Raw genomic sequence first — 17308 nt, 5'->3', positions numbered from 1 at the left:
CTCTTGAATCATTTCGTCATTAAAAGTCGACTGTCGCTCCTGAAATGACGTGGAGAACGTGTTCGCCATAATGATAATAAACCGTGAATACAAAGCTACAATAAAGCAAATTAATCTTTGGCTGTGAAACGGGGATAGATACGTAGGCACCCAGGAGCTCGGACTAATATCTGTGGACGCAAGTCTCGGCAAATTTGGTGAAACCGAAGAAGAGCTGAGCGGAGCAAAGAGGTGAAGTTAGCATGCTAGCTAAATGTAGCCAGGTTTACTTGTAATGCAGCTAGCTAACACTTTAGTGCCAGGTGCCATGTACAGGGAGGTTTCATTTGGTTCAACTATGTTTTGAATCTCACACAATAAACTGTGCATGTCTGGGCAGTTTAGGCTTAGTGTAAACTATAGCAGTGAAATCCAAAATCGGGTACTTTGAGAGTGTCGCTGGCGAGCTAAGTATATTAGCTTCCTTGTTTAGCTACAGTCTGGCTAGCCAAACATCGCAACAGGCAGTGTGTGAGTTGTTTGCTGCCTGGGGCAGTAAGTATCGGCTGTAAGTGAATGTAGAGAAACATGCCAAGTGTTGGAGCTGAGATTGTAGTTCTAGACATATTACAAAAGGCGACAAAGAATTTTAATCAACGTGCTGATTTGTAGAGTGACAGTGTTGGTTTGACAGTTGCAGTCCCTGGAGGGCTGCTGCACCTGCACACTGTGATGTTTGTGAAGCGATGGAGCAAATCTGCCTCTTCGCTCTTTGTTCTCTGGATCTCAGTGAAATATATCCTCTGACTGTGTCATCCGGATGAAATTCAGTCGTGCTTCCCTGTGTTTGATGTCTCGGTTGTGTTTGTGTTGACTTGTTTACGACTATGAGTCACGTGTACATGTACAGTGTAATTAAAATAGTTTCATTATCATAAAACCACAATACGATACAGATATGCAAGTAGAATAAAATACTATACTGATATGCATTGAGTTAAATATTGCACATTTTACCCCACTATAAATTATTAACAGTTAAGTTGCTAGTTGCTTTACAAATTAAGATTTTAACATACAAAACATATGAAGAGCTTTTAAAAGATGATGATTTTTTATAACTTATACTACTCAACAGTACATACAAGTACAGCTGAATGATGATGAGTGAATTAATCGATTAGCTGAAAATTAAATGATAATGGTCATTTAAAAATGCCACATGTCATGGTTCCTGCTTCTTCGATGTGATGATGTGCTTCTTTTCCTTTTAATCATTTGTATAATTTTGATTTGTTTTTAATAAGTGTGATGTTTGAACTGTTGGTTGGACAAAATGAACATTGTAAAGTTATCACTTTGTACATGTATTACAAACAAAGAATACATTGAACAATCAGTCATATATTAAGTGGATTCTATCCTGACAGGCAACGCTATGGCGTCGGCGTCTGCCAGTGTGGACTCCAAGGCAGAGCTGACTGCTCTACTGGAACAGTGGGAGAGAGATCAACAAGGCAGCACGCAGGAGCTGGTTAACATCCTCACAAAGTAAGTAGTTCTGCTTCTTGTTAATGTGGTGTCATTAGGATGAGTTGAGGGTGACTTAAAGAGAGTTAAATATATTGATGTGCCGTAACTTTCAGAATCTCTGAGCTTGTTGAGAAGGAGACAGAGGAGTATCACAAAGCAGATCCAGACCCTTTTGATGATCGACATCCTGGTATGAAAAAGAAAACGAAACACATAATAGCAAGATTACTGGAGATTTAAGTTGTGCATGTTTTTAACATTTCCCTCTTGGCCACTAGGGAGAGCTGATCCAGAATGCGTGTTAGGGCACCTGCTCAAGATCCTGTTCAAGAATGATGACTTCATGAACGCAGTAAGAATATAATGAGACTTGTTGTACAAAATAAAGGGCCATTTTAAGCATCTGAGTCAGAAAGTGACTTTTAAGTGGTTTTGATTTCATCCCTTTGTAGCTGGTGAATAGCTATGTGATGACCAGCAGAGAATTTTCCCTCAATGCAGCAGCTTGTCGGCTGCTTCAGAACATCATGCCTGGATTGGAGACAGCGGTGGTCTTTCAAGAAAAGGTACCTTAATCCAATCCTGACTTGATTATGCGAGAAGAGCATTTATTTTTTTCCCTAACATTGTGTTATCTTTATTTCAGCTGTTATAGTAGCCTGTAATATTCTTGTAGTTTTGCAGATGCATATCCAAATTGCCATGTTCAGTGTTTAAAGGTACAGTAAGTAATACATGTATCAGACATTCGTGTTTAGCCAGCTGATATAAATGATAACATCAAATGTCACCACAACAACAAAGAGGAAGCTGCGAAAAAGAGAAGTGGTCTCATTTTGATTTCTGCTGTCCTAGATATTAAAGCAGTTTAGAATAGCATAGAGGGAGATGGTAAAGGCAGAGATGCTCACGTAGTTATTACTGAAAAAACAGTCGTGAGACGAAGTAAACATCTGAACAGAGTCATTGGAAGTGACCAGCAAACCCATCAAATTTAGTTTAGATAACCAGAGACAGGGACAGATGGTGTTTAAAAATGTTGTTTTTGTTTGTGGAGTCACAGTCCAGCCTGCAAACCCTTGTTCTGCCAGTGGATCCTTTTATTTTGAACCATGCTTGTGAAATTGTAATGAAAGCCATCATACTGGGGAAAATACAGTATTCAAAAAATGTCTGTGTTTTATCTTAGTAGGAATCTATTCACATTCTGTTCACATTCTTGTTTAATATGTATTTCACCTTGCTTCTGTGTTTGTGTTTCTCAGGAGGGTATAGTTGAAAGGCTGTTTAAGTGGGCTCAGGAGGCCGAGCAGCCCCTCAGAATCTATGCTACAGGTTTGTTGGCTGGTGCCATGGAGAACCAGGACATCGCAGCCAACTACAGAGAGGAGAACTCTGTTTTGGTCAGTATGGGATGTTGCTGTATCAAATGTCGGTTTTATCTTAATGAATAATGTGTACATAGAAATGGACAAGGTGTTACAACAGCTGATGAAGCTGTGTTATCCTGCCAAGCATCAGGACAATCTGCTCATCATCACTAGCTGGTATAAAGTAGCAACTGTCCATTAACCTTTTTTTTCTTGCTTTACTTTGACAGGTGCCTTTGATGCTGCATCGGTTACGTGAGCTTCAGGATAAGGATGCTGAGAACAAAAGGGAAATCAAACGACCCAGCCCCAGGAAGGCTTTGAGTGAGCCCTTGTTACCTTTGGATGAGGAGACTGTTGATGGAGGCTTTGAAGAGAAGTCCTTCACACCGGGCAGAAATGGAGCTGAAAGGGAGGGGACGGGGCCAGAGGGGGATGGCGAAATTCCCTTTTCAACCATTGAGCCCGAAAACGAGGTTTCGTTCCGTCTCAACTCTCCTCATAAGACCAGCAGCCGTGCCAACTCGGCTGTTAAAACCATGATGAAGCCCATGTCTGCCCCGAGTTCACTGATACACCAAGGCATGTCTGATGGCAGCAGTTACCTAAAAAGGAAGCTAGAGAGAGAGAGTGGCAGGACCTCAAAACAGAAGCTAAATTTCTCTTTGCCAGAGCCAGAGAGGAACTTCAACGAGCTTTCCAACAGCAGCTGGTCTGAGATGAGCCCCTGGGTGATTGGCAACAACTATCATCTGTACCCTCTAACCCCAGAGATCGAGCAGAGGCTCATCCTGCAGTATCTCACTCCTCTGGGGGAGTATCAGGAGGTTGGTCCATTACCATCAGCCTCTGCAGTATATAGTAGAATGTAGAGCTGCAATAATTATTCAATTTATCAATGAATTCACATTGATCTGCGACTATTTTGATAAGCAATTAATCAATTTTGTAAATTTTTTCAAGCTAAATTTTAAGCTAAAAGTATACCACTATTTTCTGATATTTCATATAAAAACATGATGAATCAAGAAGATAACTGGCAGATTGATTAATAATGAAAATAATCTTTCGCTGCAGTCCTTGTAAAATGGCATTTTGCAGCATATGTAATCGTTTTAGGCTGTGTATGTGTTTCCCTTTTCTTGTCACAGACTTACCAGTAGATGTCAGTCTTCCTCAAGTTTCATGAAAGAAAATATTCTGTTGAGACATTATAAAAAGTATGGTTCTAAGGGTAACCTCATGCTCATTTTTATACAGGAAATATTAGTAGCAGGCTTTTTGTTGAACCATATATTCTGGTAACTAGCTATTTAGGTGGTTTCATATTAAAGCAAATTGACATATGTTCTCTCAATGCCCATTCCTCCTCCTTCTACCTGCAGCTGCTGGCAGTGTTCATGCAGATGGGAGCTCGTGAGCTGCTCATGCATTATATGGATCTAAAGCAGACCAATGATGTGCAGCTAACCTTTGAAGCTCTCAAGGTAAACATTCTCTCATGTGGTTGACCCTCCACGGTGCCAAAACACAAGGTCAAGCTCCTCAGACTTATGTCTCAACCTATTTTCCCCTATCTCAGTACCTGGCATCTTTGCTGCTGCACAAGAAGTTTGCTGCAGAGTTTGTGGCTCATGGAGGAGTTCAGAAGTTGCTGGAAATCCCCAGGCCATCTATGGCTGCCACTGGAGTGTCTCTGTGCCTCTACTATCTTGCCTATAACCAAGATGCCATGGAGAGGGTACAAAACAGACACACACCACACAAATACACTGTGAAATATTGGTAAAGTTGGCAAAAATTTGCCAACCAACTTTTTATGTGAATGTGCCAAAGACAAGATGACAGAGTATTAAGTGTTTGTAGCAGTTAAGGCTTGGCAATATATACTTTTATATATTTGTGTTGTAATGAGATGTCATCTGAAATACTGATTATGGGAATATTGTTGTAATTCTTGGAACGTAAAGGCTGCTTTACTATTTAGTGATTAATAAATATGAACTTAACAGCAGTTGTACAGAACAAAATAACATAATATATTAATTCACAAAATCCTATTGGCATTAATCCTGAGGTATTTGATGGAAAAACGATACTTGATTTTATCACTGCCACCTAGATCTACCAGCAGTTCACATTTGTATTCATTGCCATGTCTTCTCCTCTGAAGGTGTGCATGTTGCCCCACTCCATCCTGTCAGATGTGGTTGGTTACACGCTGTGGCTGCTCGAATGCTCACATGCGTCTGGCTGCTGCCACGCCACCATGTTCTTTTCCATCTCCTTTTCTTTCCGTGCCGTCCTGGAGCTTTTCGACAAGCAGGACGGTCTCCGGCGCCTTGTCAATCTGGTAGGACAAAACCAGCAGCCCGCTGCATGTGATCCTCACTGTAACCATGTAAAGCTAACCATCTGTAAAATTCATAGAAAATACTGTATAGTTCAAGAACTGATACACTGAGCAGTCAGTGTGATATCAAAACATGTAACATATCAGATGCTGATTGTGTACTAATGCGTAATATGAACTGACTGCTTCCAGATTAGCACACTGGAGATTCTGAACCCTGAGGACCAGGGAGCGCTGCTGAGTGATGATGAGATTTTCTCCAGCAGGCAGACTGCCAAGCACACCTGCATGGCCCTGCGCAGGTACTTTGAGGCCCATCTGGCAATCAAGGTGGAGCAGGTGAAGCAATCCCTGCAGCGCACAGAGGGGGGTGCCCCCATTCACTCTCAGCCGTACTACAAGGTACGCAGAGGACAAAGGATAACTGTGATTAACATTACTGGACACATGATTTATTGATGTAAACATTTATTAATGGATTATACCGTTTTTATGTGAAGTCGGTCTGTTTATGTTTTAATTGCCATAAAAGAGTTTGTGTTCCTGTAGTGATCATTTGTGCTGTTGTCTTGTTTCCCAGGCGGTCAGCTATAGCCGTGAGCAGGTGGTGGAAATGATGGAGTTTCTGATAGAATATGGACCACTCCGGCTTTATTGGGAGCCAGCAGAGGTCTTCCACAAGCTGTCTTGTGTCCAGCTTCTCCTGCAGCTTATTTCCATTGCCTGTGACTGGAGGACCTACTATGGCAGGTATTGACAAGGCTGTTTTTTTATTCTATTATTTTTTATTACCTTTTTTCCTTTTCACATGTTTTAACAGTGTCCACTTCCAAGCTGAGATTTAGTGATTTATGATATTGTGCAATAGTGACCATAATTTTTCTTTCCATGTAGAAGTGATACAGTGCGTTACGCCCTCGACATCCTGAGTATCCTCACAGTTGTTCCAAAGACCCAGCTTTTGTTGTCTGAGGCTGTTGTTGTGCTCGATGAGGGAGGATCCACTGTTTCCACTGTTGGTAGGTGTTGTCAGCTAACATCCATCTATGAAAACTTTCTAACTAAATGTTAAGTTGTTATCAGGCACTCTTAAAAGGCTCAGCTTAGAACATGAAGTGTTTTCCATTTTATCTGAAGAAGTGTTAAACTGCTTGTATACAGCCATTAACACATTCAAGCAGCATGACGTAATTTACCAGCAGGTTTTGTAAATGTGTCTGTAGTGCATTGGTTCATTATGCCATTAGAAGATTTTTGGCATGGTGTGAACATAAAGTTGAGTATTTGTCAGCTTTTTGGGAATGTAGCACAATAAAATTAAAATTCTTATTACCATCGTCAGAATGTAATAAAATGCAGTAGCCTTGTACTTTCATTTTTGTTTATTTCATAAAACCTGTGCCCAGTTCTGCTGAGAGGTGGCACGACTCCAGGTTTTATTTTCTCTGCAAGGTTTTTCATTTAATCTTTTGGGTTTTCTCTCAGGAATGAGTATAGTCCTGGCAGTGGCAGAGGGAGAGGTATTTGTGAATGATGCTGAGATTCAGAAGTCGGCTCTGCAGGTTGTCATCAACTGCGTCTGCGCTCCAGACAAACGCATGTCAAGCATTGGCAAGTTCATTGCAGGCACCCCCCGTCGCCGCCTGCCCCAGCAGACCAAAGCCAGCGAGAGTGTGCTCACTAAGATGTGGAATGTGGTGCAGTCCAACAATGGCATCAAGGTAGAATATATATTATATCAGTCGCAAACGTGTTTGTTTTTTTTTTTTTTGTTTTTTTTTAAGGCTGTACTTGATATAATTTTTACAGCATTGACAAAAGGCAACCTCAAAGTTTTTCTGGTCATTCTGTAAAACAGGGCGTCTAAAGTTATGCTTCTTGACAGGTGCTGGTAAATGCTGCAGTCTTAAATGGATTGGATTTATATTGTGCCTTTACCATGGGAACAGTGCAAAGCACGTTTTAAAGTCTCACATTCATCCACAAACACACACTGAATGCAGTGGAGATGCCATGCAAGGTGCTGACCTGCTCATCAGTTCAGTGTAAGAACAAGCAGTTAGAACATTGAAACCGGGGAGACATTATGCTGATTTACAGGGAGTAAGAACAACATGCTGCTTACCAATTGCATGACAGAAGGATGTCTTCAAAGGGATTTATACCTTCAGTTGGCAGTTTATTAGGTACACCCACCTAAAACTATTGCAATCTAATTCAACAGCCCTGCTATAAATAACACCTGCATGAAGGTTATAATGTTCAGTTTGTATTGAAACTGTTCTGTAGAGGCGCTGATTCACCTGTATGATTGTTTTTGAGGATGTAGTTTGTGGTGCTGTTGAACTGTATTCTGTCGTACGGAGAAGTGTTTATGTGATTTAGTTTGTCCTCAATGATATCAACATGGAAGAGAAATACAAACTGTCAGTATAATGTAATACAGTCACTTAGACTGCACTAGTCTTAGCTAGGGATACTTGATAGTTAAGTGCCTCCAGCTGCACTTGGACTAGTTATCTAAATGTAGAACTTGAGACAAACAAAGGAAAACATGCCATTAAGTGTTATGTTGGTTGTTGGTAAAATCATTTTTGCACAAACAAGTTTCATTATCAAAGTTGCATCTTTAGACAGATGGCATCCACTAACTCATTGGCAGGGTGAGTTGTGTTTTGCTTGAGCAAATAATTGTAAGACAGCAATATTGCATTTGCTCTCTCTCAGGATATAAGAGACAGCAAAGGAAGCACATTTCCTCATCATTTAGAGGATTTGTCCACCTCTCATGCTACACCACTCGGTCAATTACCTGAGTTGGGAGCCTTCATAATTAAAAAAATACTTCTCAAACATGCCCTCAGTTTTGTCAGCCATTGTTTTTAACTTACATTCTGTGTCTGTTATGCAGGTGCTGCTGTCCCTGCTGACGGTGAAGATGCCCATTACAGATGCAGACCAGATCCGAGCTCTGGCCTGTAAGGCCCTAGTTGGTCTGTCTCGCTCCAGCTCTGTCAGACAGATCATCAGCAAGCTGCCTTTGTTCAGCAGCGGACACATCCAGCAGCTCATGAAGGAGCCTGTGCTCCAGGACAAACGCAGCGAACATGTCAAGTTCTGTAAGTTTGCGGCTGAGCTGATCGAAAGGATCTCTGGAAAACCGCTGCTGATTGGTACGGATGTGTCTCTGGCGTGGCTACAGAGGGCCAGTGTGGTCGCTCAGTCCAGGATCACCTTCCCTGAGAAAGAGCTGCTGTTGCTTATTAGGAACCACCTTGTGGCCAAAGGCCTTCATGACACGGCCACCACACTCACCAAGGAGGCAGATCTCCCGATGGCATGTCTCTCTCATTCTTCACATTCAACTTCGGCTTTCCCCCCTGTTGCTCCTCCTCTACCTGCCTCCCCCGTTGCCACTCTCCCCCGCACACCTCGGCTGGCCAATGGTGTCGGGTCAAGACTCGGAAACCATCCTTCTCATTCATCCACCCCTGGGTCCAGCCATCCACAAACACGTCCCTCTACATCACAACCCACTGGAGCTTCTTCTGCTTTCCCCTCAATGTCTGTCCCCCACTGTAGCAATGGCTCCCCACTGATCGGCCGAATCGTTTTCTCTCGTGAACGGCAAACAGGGTGCACTACAGTGAGCTGCAAGAAACCTCGGGTGCTGAGGCAGAAGTCTGACCATGGGGCCTTCAGCCAGAGTCCAGCCATGAAGAAGCAGTTTGACAGGCACCTGCCCTCCCCACCTGCGTTAGACAGCATTATCACAGAGTACCTGAGGGAACAGCACGCACGCTGTAAAAACCCAGTCGCAACATGTCCGCCTTTCTCTCTCTTCACACCCCATCAATGCCCCGAGCCCAAACAGAGACGCCAAGCACCCATCAACTTCACATCTCGACACACACGGAGAGTTATTTATCCTAAATACGGAGGAGTAGATGGAGGATGCTTTGACCGACATCTCATCTTCAGCAGGTAGGTTTCCAACTCACTCTGGGCTTTGCTAGATTCATGTCTCCTTCTTTGAGCACAAATTGAGATTATTCGACCGATCTCCACAATTATTTCTCTTCTCTGTTTTTTTTATTTGCTTCTTGTCCAGGTTCCGTCCCATTTCCGTGTTCAGGGAGGCTGACGAGGATGAGAGCGGTTTCATGTGTTGTGCCTTCTCAGCTCGCGAGCGGTTCCTGATGCTCGGGACGTGCACAGGACAGCTCAAACTCTACAATGTGTTTACTGGCCAGGAGGAAGCAAGCTACAGCTGTCACAGCTCAGCCATCACTCACCTGGAGCCCTCAAGGGTCAGTAGAGAAAGCTACTAATACATCAACAGTTTCCGATCATGTCTAGTTGTTGTAGCTGCTGCATGTAATCTTATTTGTCCTCTAACATGTAGGATATACATCCACTTGAAAATATGTTTTGCTTATTGCTGCTCTACTTTGATATTTGACCGTCACTGTGCAGGATCACGTCACCTACAGTTTACAACTAGTTTGAGTCTAGGTCCATGCAACATACACACACGTGCTGAGGAAACATACACTGAGAATGGACTTTTCAGTGAAAGAGAAACCATCTTACATCCAGTAGTTTTGAAATTAAGAAATATTTGCACAATCATTGATACAGGATTTATTATGTTTTTCAATGAGGGTGAAGGAGTAGATGTGATTTTAAGAATTTCTAATGAGGCAATGGAATATTTTTGTGGAAAAACCATAGCTGACTCATTATTATTCCAAGCAGAGTACTTAAAACATGTCTGGATGGGATCTTTAACCACCCAACACATTTTGTACTTTTAGGATGGTTCTCTGCTGTTAACGTCAGCCTCTTGGAGTTATCCTCTGTCTGCACTGTGGGGCATGAAATCAGTGTTCATCATGAAGTAAGTGATGTTTGCACAGCAGACTGAACTCAAATTTTCACCAGCTACATACAAGATGCATTCTTTTAAATACAAATCTCAGATATTGAAACATTTGGATTGCAAAATTGCCAGAAAGTACATACCACATGACTGCTGTCTGACCAAAGGCTATTGATCAACAGTTCAATTAGGGACTCATGCCTGTCTGTGATTCCTCTGCCTCCATGCATGTGGTCTTCCAATGGTACAGCAGCTTCATGCTGTCAAAAGAGGGAGCTGCCGAAAGGAGATGACATGCTGTTTAATTATGCACGCTAACAGCCTGAGGGCTGCAGTCTTCAGTTCATGGAACACAAGCACTTGGCTTCATTCATCCGCACAGTTTAACCAAGGCAACACTGAGACTCAGCCGATTCATTCAGAGTTGTTCTACAATGTCTTTAAGCAATTATAAAGTTTAAACTATTCAGCTTTTATAATCATAGTGGCTGCATTTTTTCGATGAAATGTTGAAAGGTTGCTCTCGTTGTCTCCAGGCATTCCTTTCTGGGTGACCATTATGTGGAGTTCAGTAAGCTTTCACAAGATCGTGTCATTGGAACTAAGGAACATATAGCACGTGTAAGTATGTCAGCATTTTTTGAATGTTACAATATGAAATATTAAATACGGAACAACTTAAAAATAAAATTAAGTAAGTAAGTAAGTAAAATGGTGAACGCTCACTTTCAAGCTGTTCTCTTTGCCAGATTTATGACATCCAGACGGGGCAGGTAACTCTGACTCTCAACAACCCAGACCTGGCTAACAACTACAAGAGGAACTGTGCCACCTTCAACCCCACAGATGACCTGGTACTGAACGACGGCGTGCTGTGGGATGTGCGCACGGCTCAGGCCATCCACAAGTTTGACAAGTTCAACATGAACATCAGCGGTGTGTTCCATCCCAACGGCCTGGAAGTCATCATAAACACGGAAATTGTATCCTTGAGACGTGAATACTTGGGTTGGTAGGAGTTTAAATTTATGAGGATTTTTCTGTTGAGGGCAGGACATCTATTAACAAGGGAGTAAATTGAATCTCTTATCTCTTCATAAAATGTAATTGTCCCTTTTTCATGTATGAGGCTTTACAATGAGTACTGTAGAATAGGTGTTTAAAAATATGTATATTATTGTATTCGCCTTCTATATATACAATTTTTGGCAGCTGCAGTTATCATTTGATAGTTTAATTTATTGCTAAATTAATTGCTAAACTTAACAGCTAAAAGTGATTGCATTCAGGAGGTTCTTGTTTAACAGTGGACTTCAGTAATGAGTATATAGCGAAACATCTCATAAATCTGATTAGGATACAAAAACACATGGATCAGTGATAGAATTTGTTGTCGCTGCCATGATGGGATCGCTATTGAGCATTTATTTCACTGCTAGACATTAAATATGTATTGCACTAAAAATTGATTGTACTACCCTGGGGATGGCTTTAATTGCTGTGTAATTAAATTTGCAGCAGATTAAGTTGATACAAATGAAAAAGAATGTCATGGTCCTTAGCTGGAGTTTCAGTGGGATCTGCGGACCTTCCACCTCCTCCACACAGTTCCTGCTCTGGACCAGTGCAGGATTGTCTTCAACAACAATGGCACTGTCATCTACGGAGGTAAATAAAGAAATTGCTGCTTGATGGGAAGTGTAGAGTATTTGGCATCAAGCCTACAACTCACTTGACAGTCAGTGCAAGTGTGTGAAAGGTGTGTTTGAGTGGAAGGCTGGCAATTATGAAGCAAAATGAGCATGTGTGCATTTGGAGAGAGGTGTGAACAGAGCCTGTAGAGGTGTGTGTGTGTGTGTGTGTGTGTGTGTGTGTGTGTGTGTGTGTGTGTGTGTGTGTGTGTGTGTGTGTGTGTGTGTGTGTGTGTGTGTGTGTGTGTGTGTGTGTGTGTGTGTGTGTGCGCGCCTGACACCACAGTCACTCAGAGCCATATGGGCAGAAGGATCAGTGTTGGATTGGCAACAGACAGAACCAGCTGGTTCACGCCACCTCACAGGAAGAGAAATGGGTGTGCCATAATGGCTCTGCTCATTCAACGACCACTTGAAGCTTTCAGGAGCCAGAACCCTGACTAACCAGCTTGCTGTGCACAGTTTTTATTTTCTCTCTTTTTGATTTTGCAGCAATGTTGCAAGCTGATGATGAAGACGACATGATGGAGATGCAGATGAAAAGTCCATTTGGTTCATCGTTCAGGACCTTTAATGCCACAGACTACAAACCAATTGGTAAGGCTTTCTGCCCTCGCCTCACTTTATTTGATTTTTCCCCAAAGTCTTTCATGATAATTAAGTGTTGTGCTTGGATACATTTTATATTATACCCTGTAGTAGTTGGTAATCATTTTTAATTACTGTAATATTTTATCTGTACTGACTGGTGTTCTTTGCTCTCATCTCAGCCACTATTGATGTCAAGAGGAATATATTTGACCTTTGCACAGACACAAAAGACTGCTACCTAGCTGTGATTGAGGTATATTCATGTGGCAGTAAAGTGCAATTATTTTTGCTAGTGATTGTGATAATTTCTGTATTTATAAATGTATGAAAGAATTGAAATGTCTTTTCCTGCTGCATCTGTTTCATAGAACCAAGACTCGGTTAACACCGACACGGTGTGCAGACTGTATGAAGTTGGTCGGCAGAGACTTGCAGAGGAAGAGGAGGAGGACGAGGAGGATCAGGTCCATACTTTGTTCTTTTATCTTTGATGGAGTAGGGTCTCTTTGGTTCCTTCAGACAGATGTCGAAATGAATTGTAATTGTTGGCATCTGTGCACCAGGAGGATGATGATCAGGAGGAAGACGATGACGATGACGAGGACTCGGATGATGATGTCGATACAGATCCTCTTATTGCGGAGCTAGAGAATGAGAACGGTGGAGAGGATGAGGATGACGAAGAGGAGGATGATGGGAATGATGAATTCTCTCCCTCTGATGAGGAGGTCGCCCGTCTTCTCGAAGAGGATGTTGACATCGGGGATGACGATGATGAGGATGACAATGACGAAGACGACTCTGATAATGACGATGTTGATCTGGAAGGCGACAATGGTGAGCTGCGCTTCAATTGAACTATATGTAGGGCTCCCGTAGGTTCCTGTAAAGTCTTATAAAGTGTTGATTATTATTATTATATTGGTCCAGGCTTTAAAATGTAACGAACACATAATTTTTGCCTTCCGTTTTTAATTGTCCTGGGCCCTGTGCTTTGTTTGTGGATGACCAAGTTGGCTTTTTGCTGATATTTTTAGAGCAACAAATTCTTAAAGCCAAACCTGCAAAAATGCAGGTTCATTCACAGTTATCCGGGTTTAGGACTAAGAGTTTTTAGGATTAACCCTCACATTAAGTAATTTTCACATACAAATGACTTCTTTCTTAGTGGGATGATGATTTTAGATGAAAACCTTTAGGTTCTTGAGAAATCCTTAGAATCTATTGGTGTCATTATCACTATTTCATTTACATAATAAAGAGTTAAATAGATACTGTACTGTATGCATGATAAAATACATAGCAAAATAATATTGGTACTCTTAAAAAGAATCAAACTACAAAAGTCAGACATGAACAAGTTAAAACCTTCTGACTGTTAAAAGACAACACAACATCTAACTTATGACTGGGACTAGTCATTTAAACCCTAAAATGTATAAATTGCACTTAAATGATAAATACAGATTTTATTTACATGGATTTCAACAATCAATTGATTTTAAACTGGAATACGTTTCTCAACTAAGGGTAAATTATTCTGTGTAGCAAATACTATTAACTGAAACTATTAAGTCTGCTTAGTCTTGAACATGACATCACTTGTGGAAGAACTGAATTCACTCATAATAACTAATTGTATAGCAATAGTTACAACAGTGTGGGAACTGAAAAAGGTGCAATATAGAACAAAACACTAGCACTAGCACTTAACTGGATGAGAATGAACAGGATCACTTTAGCGTTAGCCTGGTTTACTTAAGAAACATTTAAAGAACAGAGTCCTGATCTGCAGTCTCAAGTAAATGATGCATCAAGGCTGAATTTTAGTCCAGTTTCTGTGTTTTCATGCTTGTCTGGTCACTGTGAGGAAATGTGTTCTTTCCCAGTGGAATTTAAAAACTGCTGTCTTTGTGTAATGCAGATGTTGGGCGAGTGAATGACAGAGAAAGCACGAATTTGTAAAGAAAAAAACGGATGTAGTGCTCTTTCACATTCTGCCTTTTTGGCAGTTTTCCTCCTTACCCACTGACCTCTGCAGCACCACATCTCTGTATCCCTACATTTCTAAATCTGTATTCTATTGCACAAACAGACAGCTCCGACAACTCTGACCTTGAGGATGACATCATCTTATCCCTGAATGAGTGAAGAGCCTTCGGCACCTGGGACCGAGGAACCGGACAACATGTCAAGACTTCTGCCTCACAGACATTTGAGCTGCAGTGCAGGAGGCGAGAAAAGAGGAGAATATCAGCAGATGAGGTGGGAGGTAATTTGGAGCACTGCCAGTTTGAAATAGTAGGTATCTGCACACTTTGGGAGTGACGGGACGAGGAAATTTACTTACTGGTGGGCAAAAATGATTGTATATGATATAGTTTTATAAAACAAAGGTGGGCTTGACGATGATTGAAAAAGTGTGTAGATGCAGGGAAGAAAAATTTTATATTTTATCAATCACATTAGCGGCTCTTTAAGTGGGATCTTCATTTGATATTGATTCACTCACTTTGTAAGCCTCTGTTTGGCCACAGATTAGTCTTTGTAGGGGAAACATTGCAGGGCTGTGGTTCTGCATTTGTATGGCAGAGGATACAATGCCCTCTCAAGCTTGTACTTCACCAGACCACCTGGAATAATCACAAACACATTCTAAAGTATTGAATTAGGCAGCTAATGCAATGCACAAACATGTTACCAATGGTTCATCAAGTGTCAAATCCACTTTCAGGTTTTACTTTCACCATAAACCGATGACCAAAATGCCACATGCAGCAGTGCCATTTGTGAACGTCACCTCCTCATTTCATTATGTAAATAGAGAAAGTAAATCAGCTTGGTGCTCTTGAATTGCTGAAGAACCCATAACTAGTGCGGACACAACAACCAAACAACTGCTCACTGTCAGCACACGAAAGATATACAGTGTAGAGGCTTCTACAGCGCTCTAGCATTGTGTTATTTCACACCCCTTTATTGAGCCTCACATGGATTTGGATTGAATGAGGAGTGAGGAGCATTTATCAGAGTGACTTTGGTTGAAGACTGATAACATAGTAAACTTCCATTTTATCTTGCTCAATCTCGAAAGAGAGCTTAAAACATTGGAAATAGGAGCCGACAGCAAAATTCAGCGAAACAGTAATTTACAATGTGTGATTCCTTTGATAGACAGACAGAAAGCTTCATAATCTCAACATTGTGAAAACTGATGCCTAGCACTTGCACACTTTTTGAAAGCAGTGCAAACATTTCATGACTTTTTTCTCATGTTTTTGCCTTGTATCTATTCATTTTACCTGTTTTATTTTCCAGAAGGAGACATTTATGTTGAGTTTCTTGAGACAATTTATGTACAGCTTGTATGTATCTAAAGTATTTTTACTATAAATAAAGCTTCAAAATTTGTTTGGTGTGCTTCTTTAATGAAGAGTGAATGGTGCCTGCAGCCAGTAGACAGTGAATAAGCAGTTTCAGCCGGGGTGTCTTTACATTTGTGGCTTTAAAAGAGAAGAAGCAAAAGCACATGCCGAAACCGATGCCAGTATCAAGATTGTTATATCAGGTCTCCTGCAAGCAAGGAATTTACTTGTGGTTTGATAGAACATAGGTGATCTGCACTGATGGTCCCATAGAGAGCTGCAATTATCAGTCAATTAATCAATAAGTCGATTAACGGAAAATTATTCTGCAACTACTTAGATAACTGAATAATCGTTAAGGCTCCTTAAATGTGACGATTTGATGCATTTCTTACTTGCACATGATTTCATGGTTTCAGACAAAACACATTAATCATTAATGAAAATAACAGCCCTACTTAATAACCAAGGGGGTACCACAACGTTCTATGCTTTGTCCGCTAATTTATAAAGTTTTTTTAACATAAACAATAGTGTTACTCTAACACAGATTTATTTCCCCTTTTACGCAGATAGAATAATCGTGTATGTCTCTTCTCCAAATCAAGCCATGTTGAGATTCCTTTTGACGTCTTTTAGACATCTCTGCATTACCTCAAACTTGTACAGAAATTGATGATATTCAATCTTATAAGTATCTGGGAATTTGGTTTGATAGCAGTCTTTTTATCCTCATGCGGACAAACTGGCACAGAGTCTGAAGATAAAAATTGGTTTCTTATATCAGAATAAAATGTGTCTTTCTCTTGAGGACAGAAATACTATTGTGCAATCGACCATCATGTCTGTGCCTGACTGTGGCGATATCCTGTATTCTCATGTGGCTCCTTCCACCCTGTTAGCAACAAGACGAGAACTACACACTGCTACTATTGTTTGTAAATGTATCCTACTAAAGCCTATTCATTATATCACATTTTTTTCCCAAAATTTAAAACTACAATTCATCAGACCGGACCCCAGAACTGGGCAACTCTTGATATGAATACTGAACTGGAGCTGTACTTGGCACCATGTAAATTGGATGAAAAACACAGGACTGTAAAGTTGAAAGTCTCATCCCACTGGGTGATTTTAAACCTTGTGTGAACATTTTTATAGATGTGTGACTCTGTATCTGTTTCTGTGTGACTGGCCTTTGCTTTGCTTTATTTCTATCACTTCTGCAGAGCTAAAGTCTTTATTGCAAAATAGATCTTGATCTCAATGAGATTACCTGATTATTATGAAAGTAATAATGATATTTTACACGCCATTAGTTTTTTAAATATATTTATTTGGAAGAGGCAATGTCAAAGAATATATATACTTATACTTTTACAAAAGCTCTTCCAGTTTTTAAAACATACAGTATATACTGTATATGCATATGCACAGAAAGAGGCAATTAGAAAACAGCAGTAATAACTTCTACTAACAGGCTTCTAGTCCTCCATCCTCACCTCCAGAAGGAATGTACACATCCATATATACACCCATGTATA

General features: G+C 40.9%; 1 protein-coding gene across 1 annotated transcript; it reads left to right on the top strand.

Moving 5' to 3' along the window:
* Positions 1-66: 66 nt before the first annotated feature.
* Positions 67-15810, top strand: LOC130174533 (DDB1- and CUL4-associated factor 1-like). The gene is made up of 25 exons (XM_056384437.1): positions 67-231; positions 1410-1530; positions 1626-1702; positions 1791-1864; positions 1965-2078; positions 2778-2915; positions 3113-3709; positions 4268-4369; positions 4465-4623; positions 5056-5235; positions 5428-5637; positions 5816-5985; positions 6130-6254; positions 6721-6956; positions 8147-9219; positions 9347-9545; positions 10053-10135; positions 10654-10738; positions 10867-11100; positions 11692-11785; positions 12301-12405; positions 12579-12652; positions 12768-12863; positions 12963-13236; positions 14495-15810. Exons 2-25 carry the CDS (start codon positions 1418-1420, stop codon positions 14548-14550), a joined length of 4668 nt encoding a protein of 1555 aa, XP_056240412.1. The 5' UTR covers positions 67-231; positions 1410-1417; the 3' UTR covers positions 14551-15810.
* The last annotated feature ends 1498 nt before the right edge of the window (positions 15811-17308 follow it).

The sequence above is a fragment of the Seriola aureovittata genome, chromosome 9 (genome assembly GCF_021018895.1).
Source record: "Seriola aureovittata isolate HTS-2021-v1 ecotype China chromosome 9, ASM2101889v1, whole genome shotgun sequence".
Lineage (NCBI taxonomy): Eukaryota > Metazoa > Chordata > Actinopteri > Carangiformes > Carangidae > Seriola > Seriola aureovittata.
This window is presented reverse-complemented; position numbering and strand designations above follow the sequence as displayed.

Excerpts from the sequence above, each read along its gene's own strand:
- LOC130174533 (XM_056384437.1), top strand. The coding sequence starts at position 1,418 with ATGGCGTCGGCGTCTGCCAGTGTGGACTCCAAGGCAGAGCTGACTGCT. Across the intron at positions 3,710-4,267 it reads CTCTGGGGGAGTATCAGGAG|CTGCTGGCAGTGTTCATGCA; the intron begins GTTGGTCCATTA and ends TTCTACCTGCAG. Across the intron at positions 9,220-9,346 it reads CGACATCTCATCTTCAGCAG|GTTCCGTCCCATTTCCGTGT; the intron begins GTAGGTTTCCAA and ends CTTCTTGTCCAG.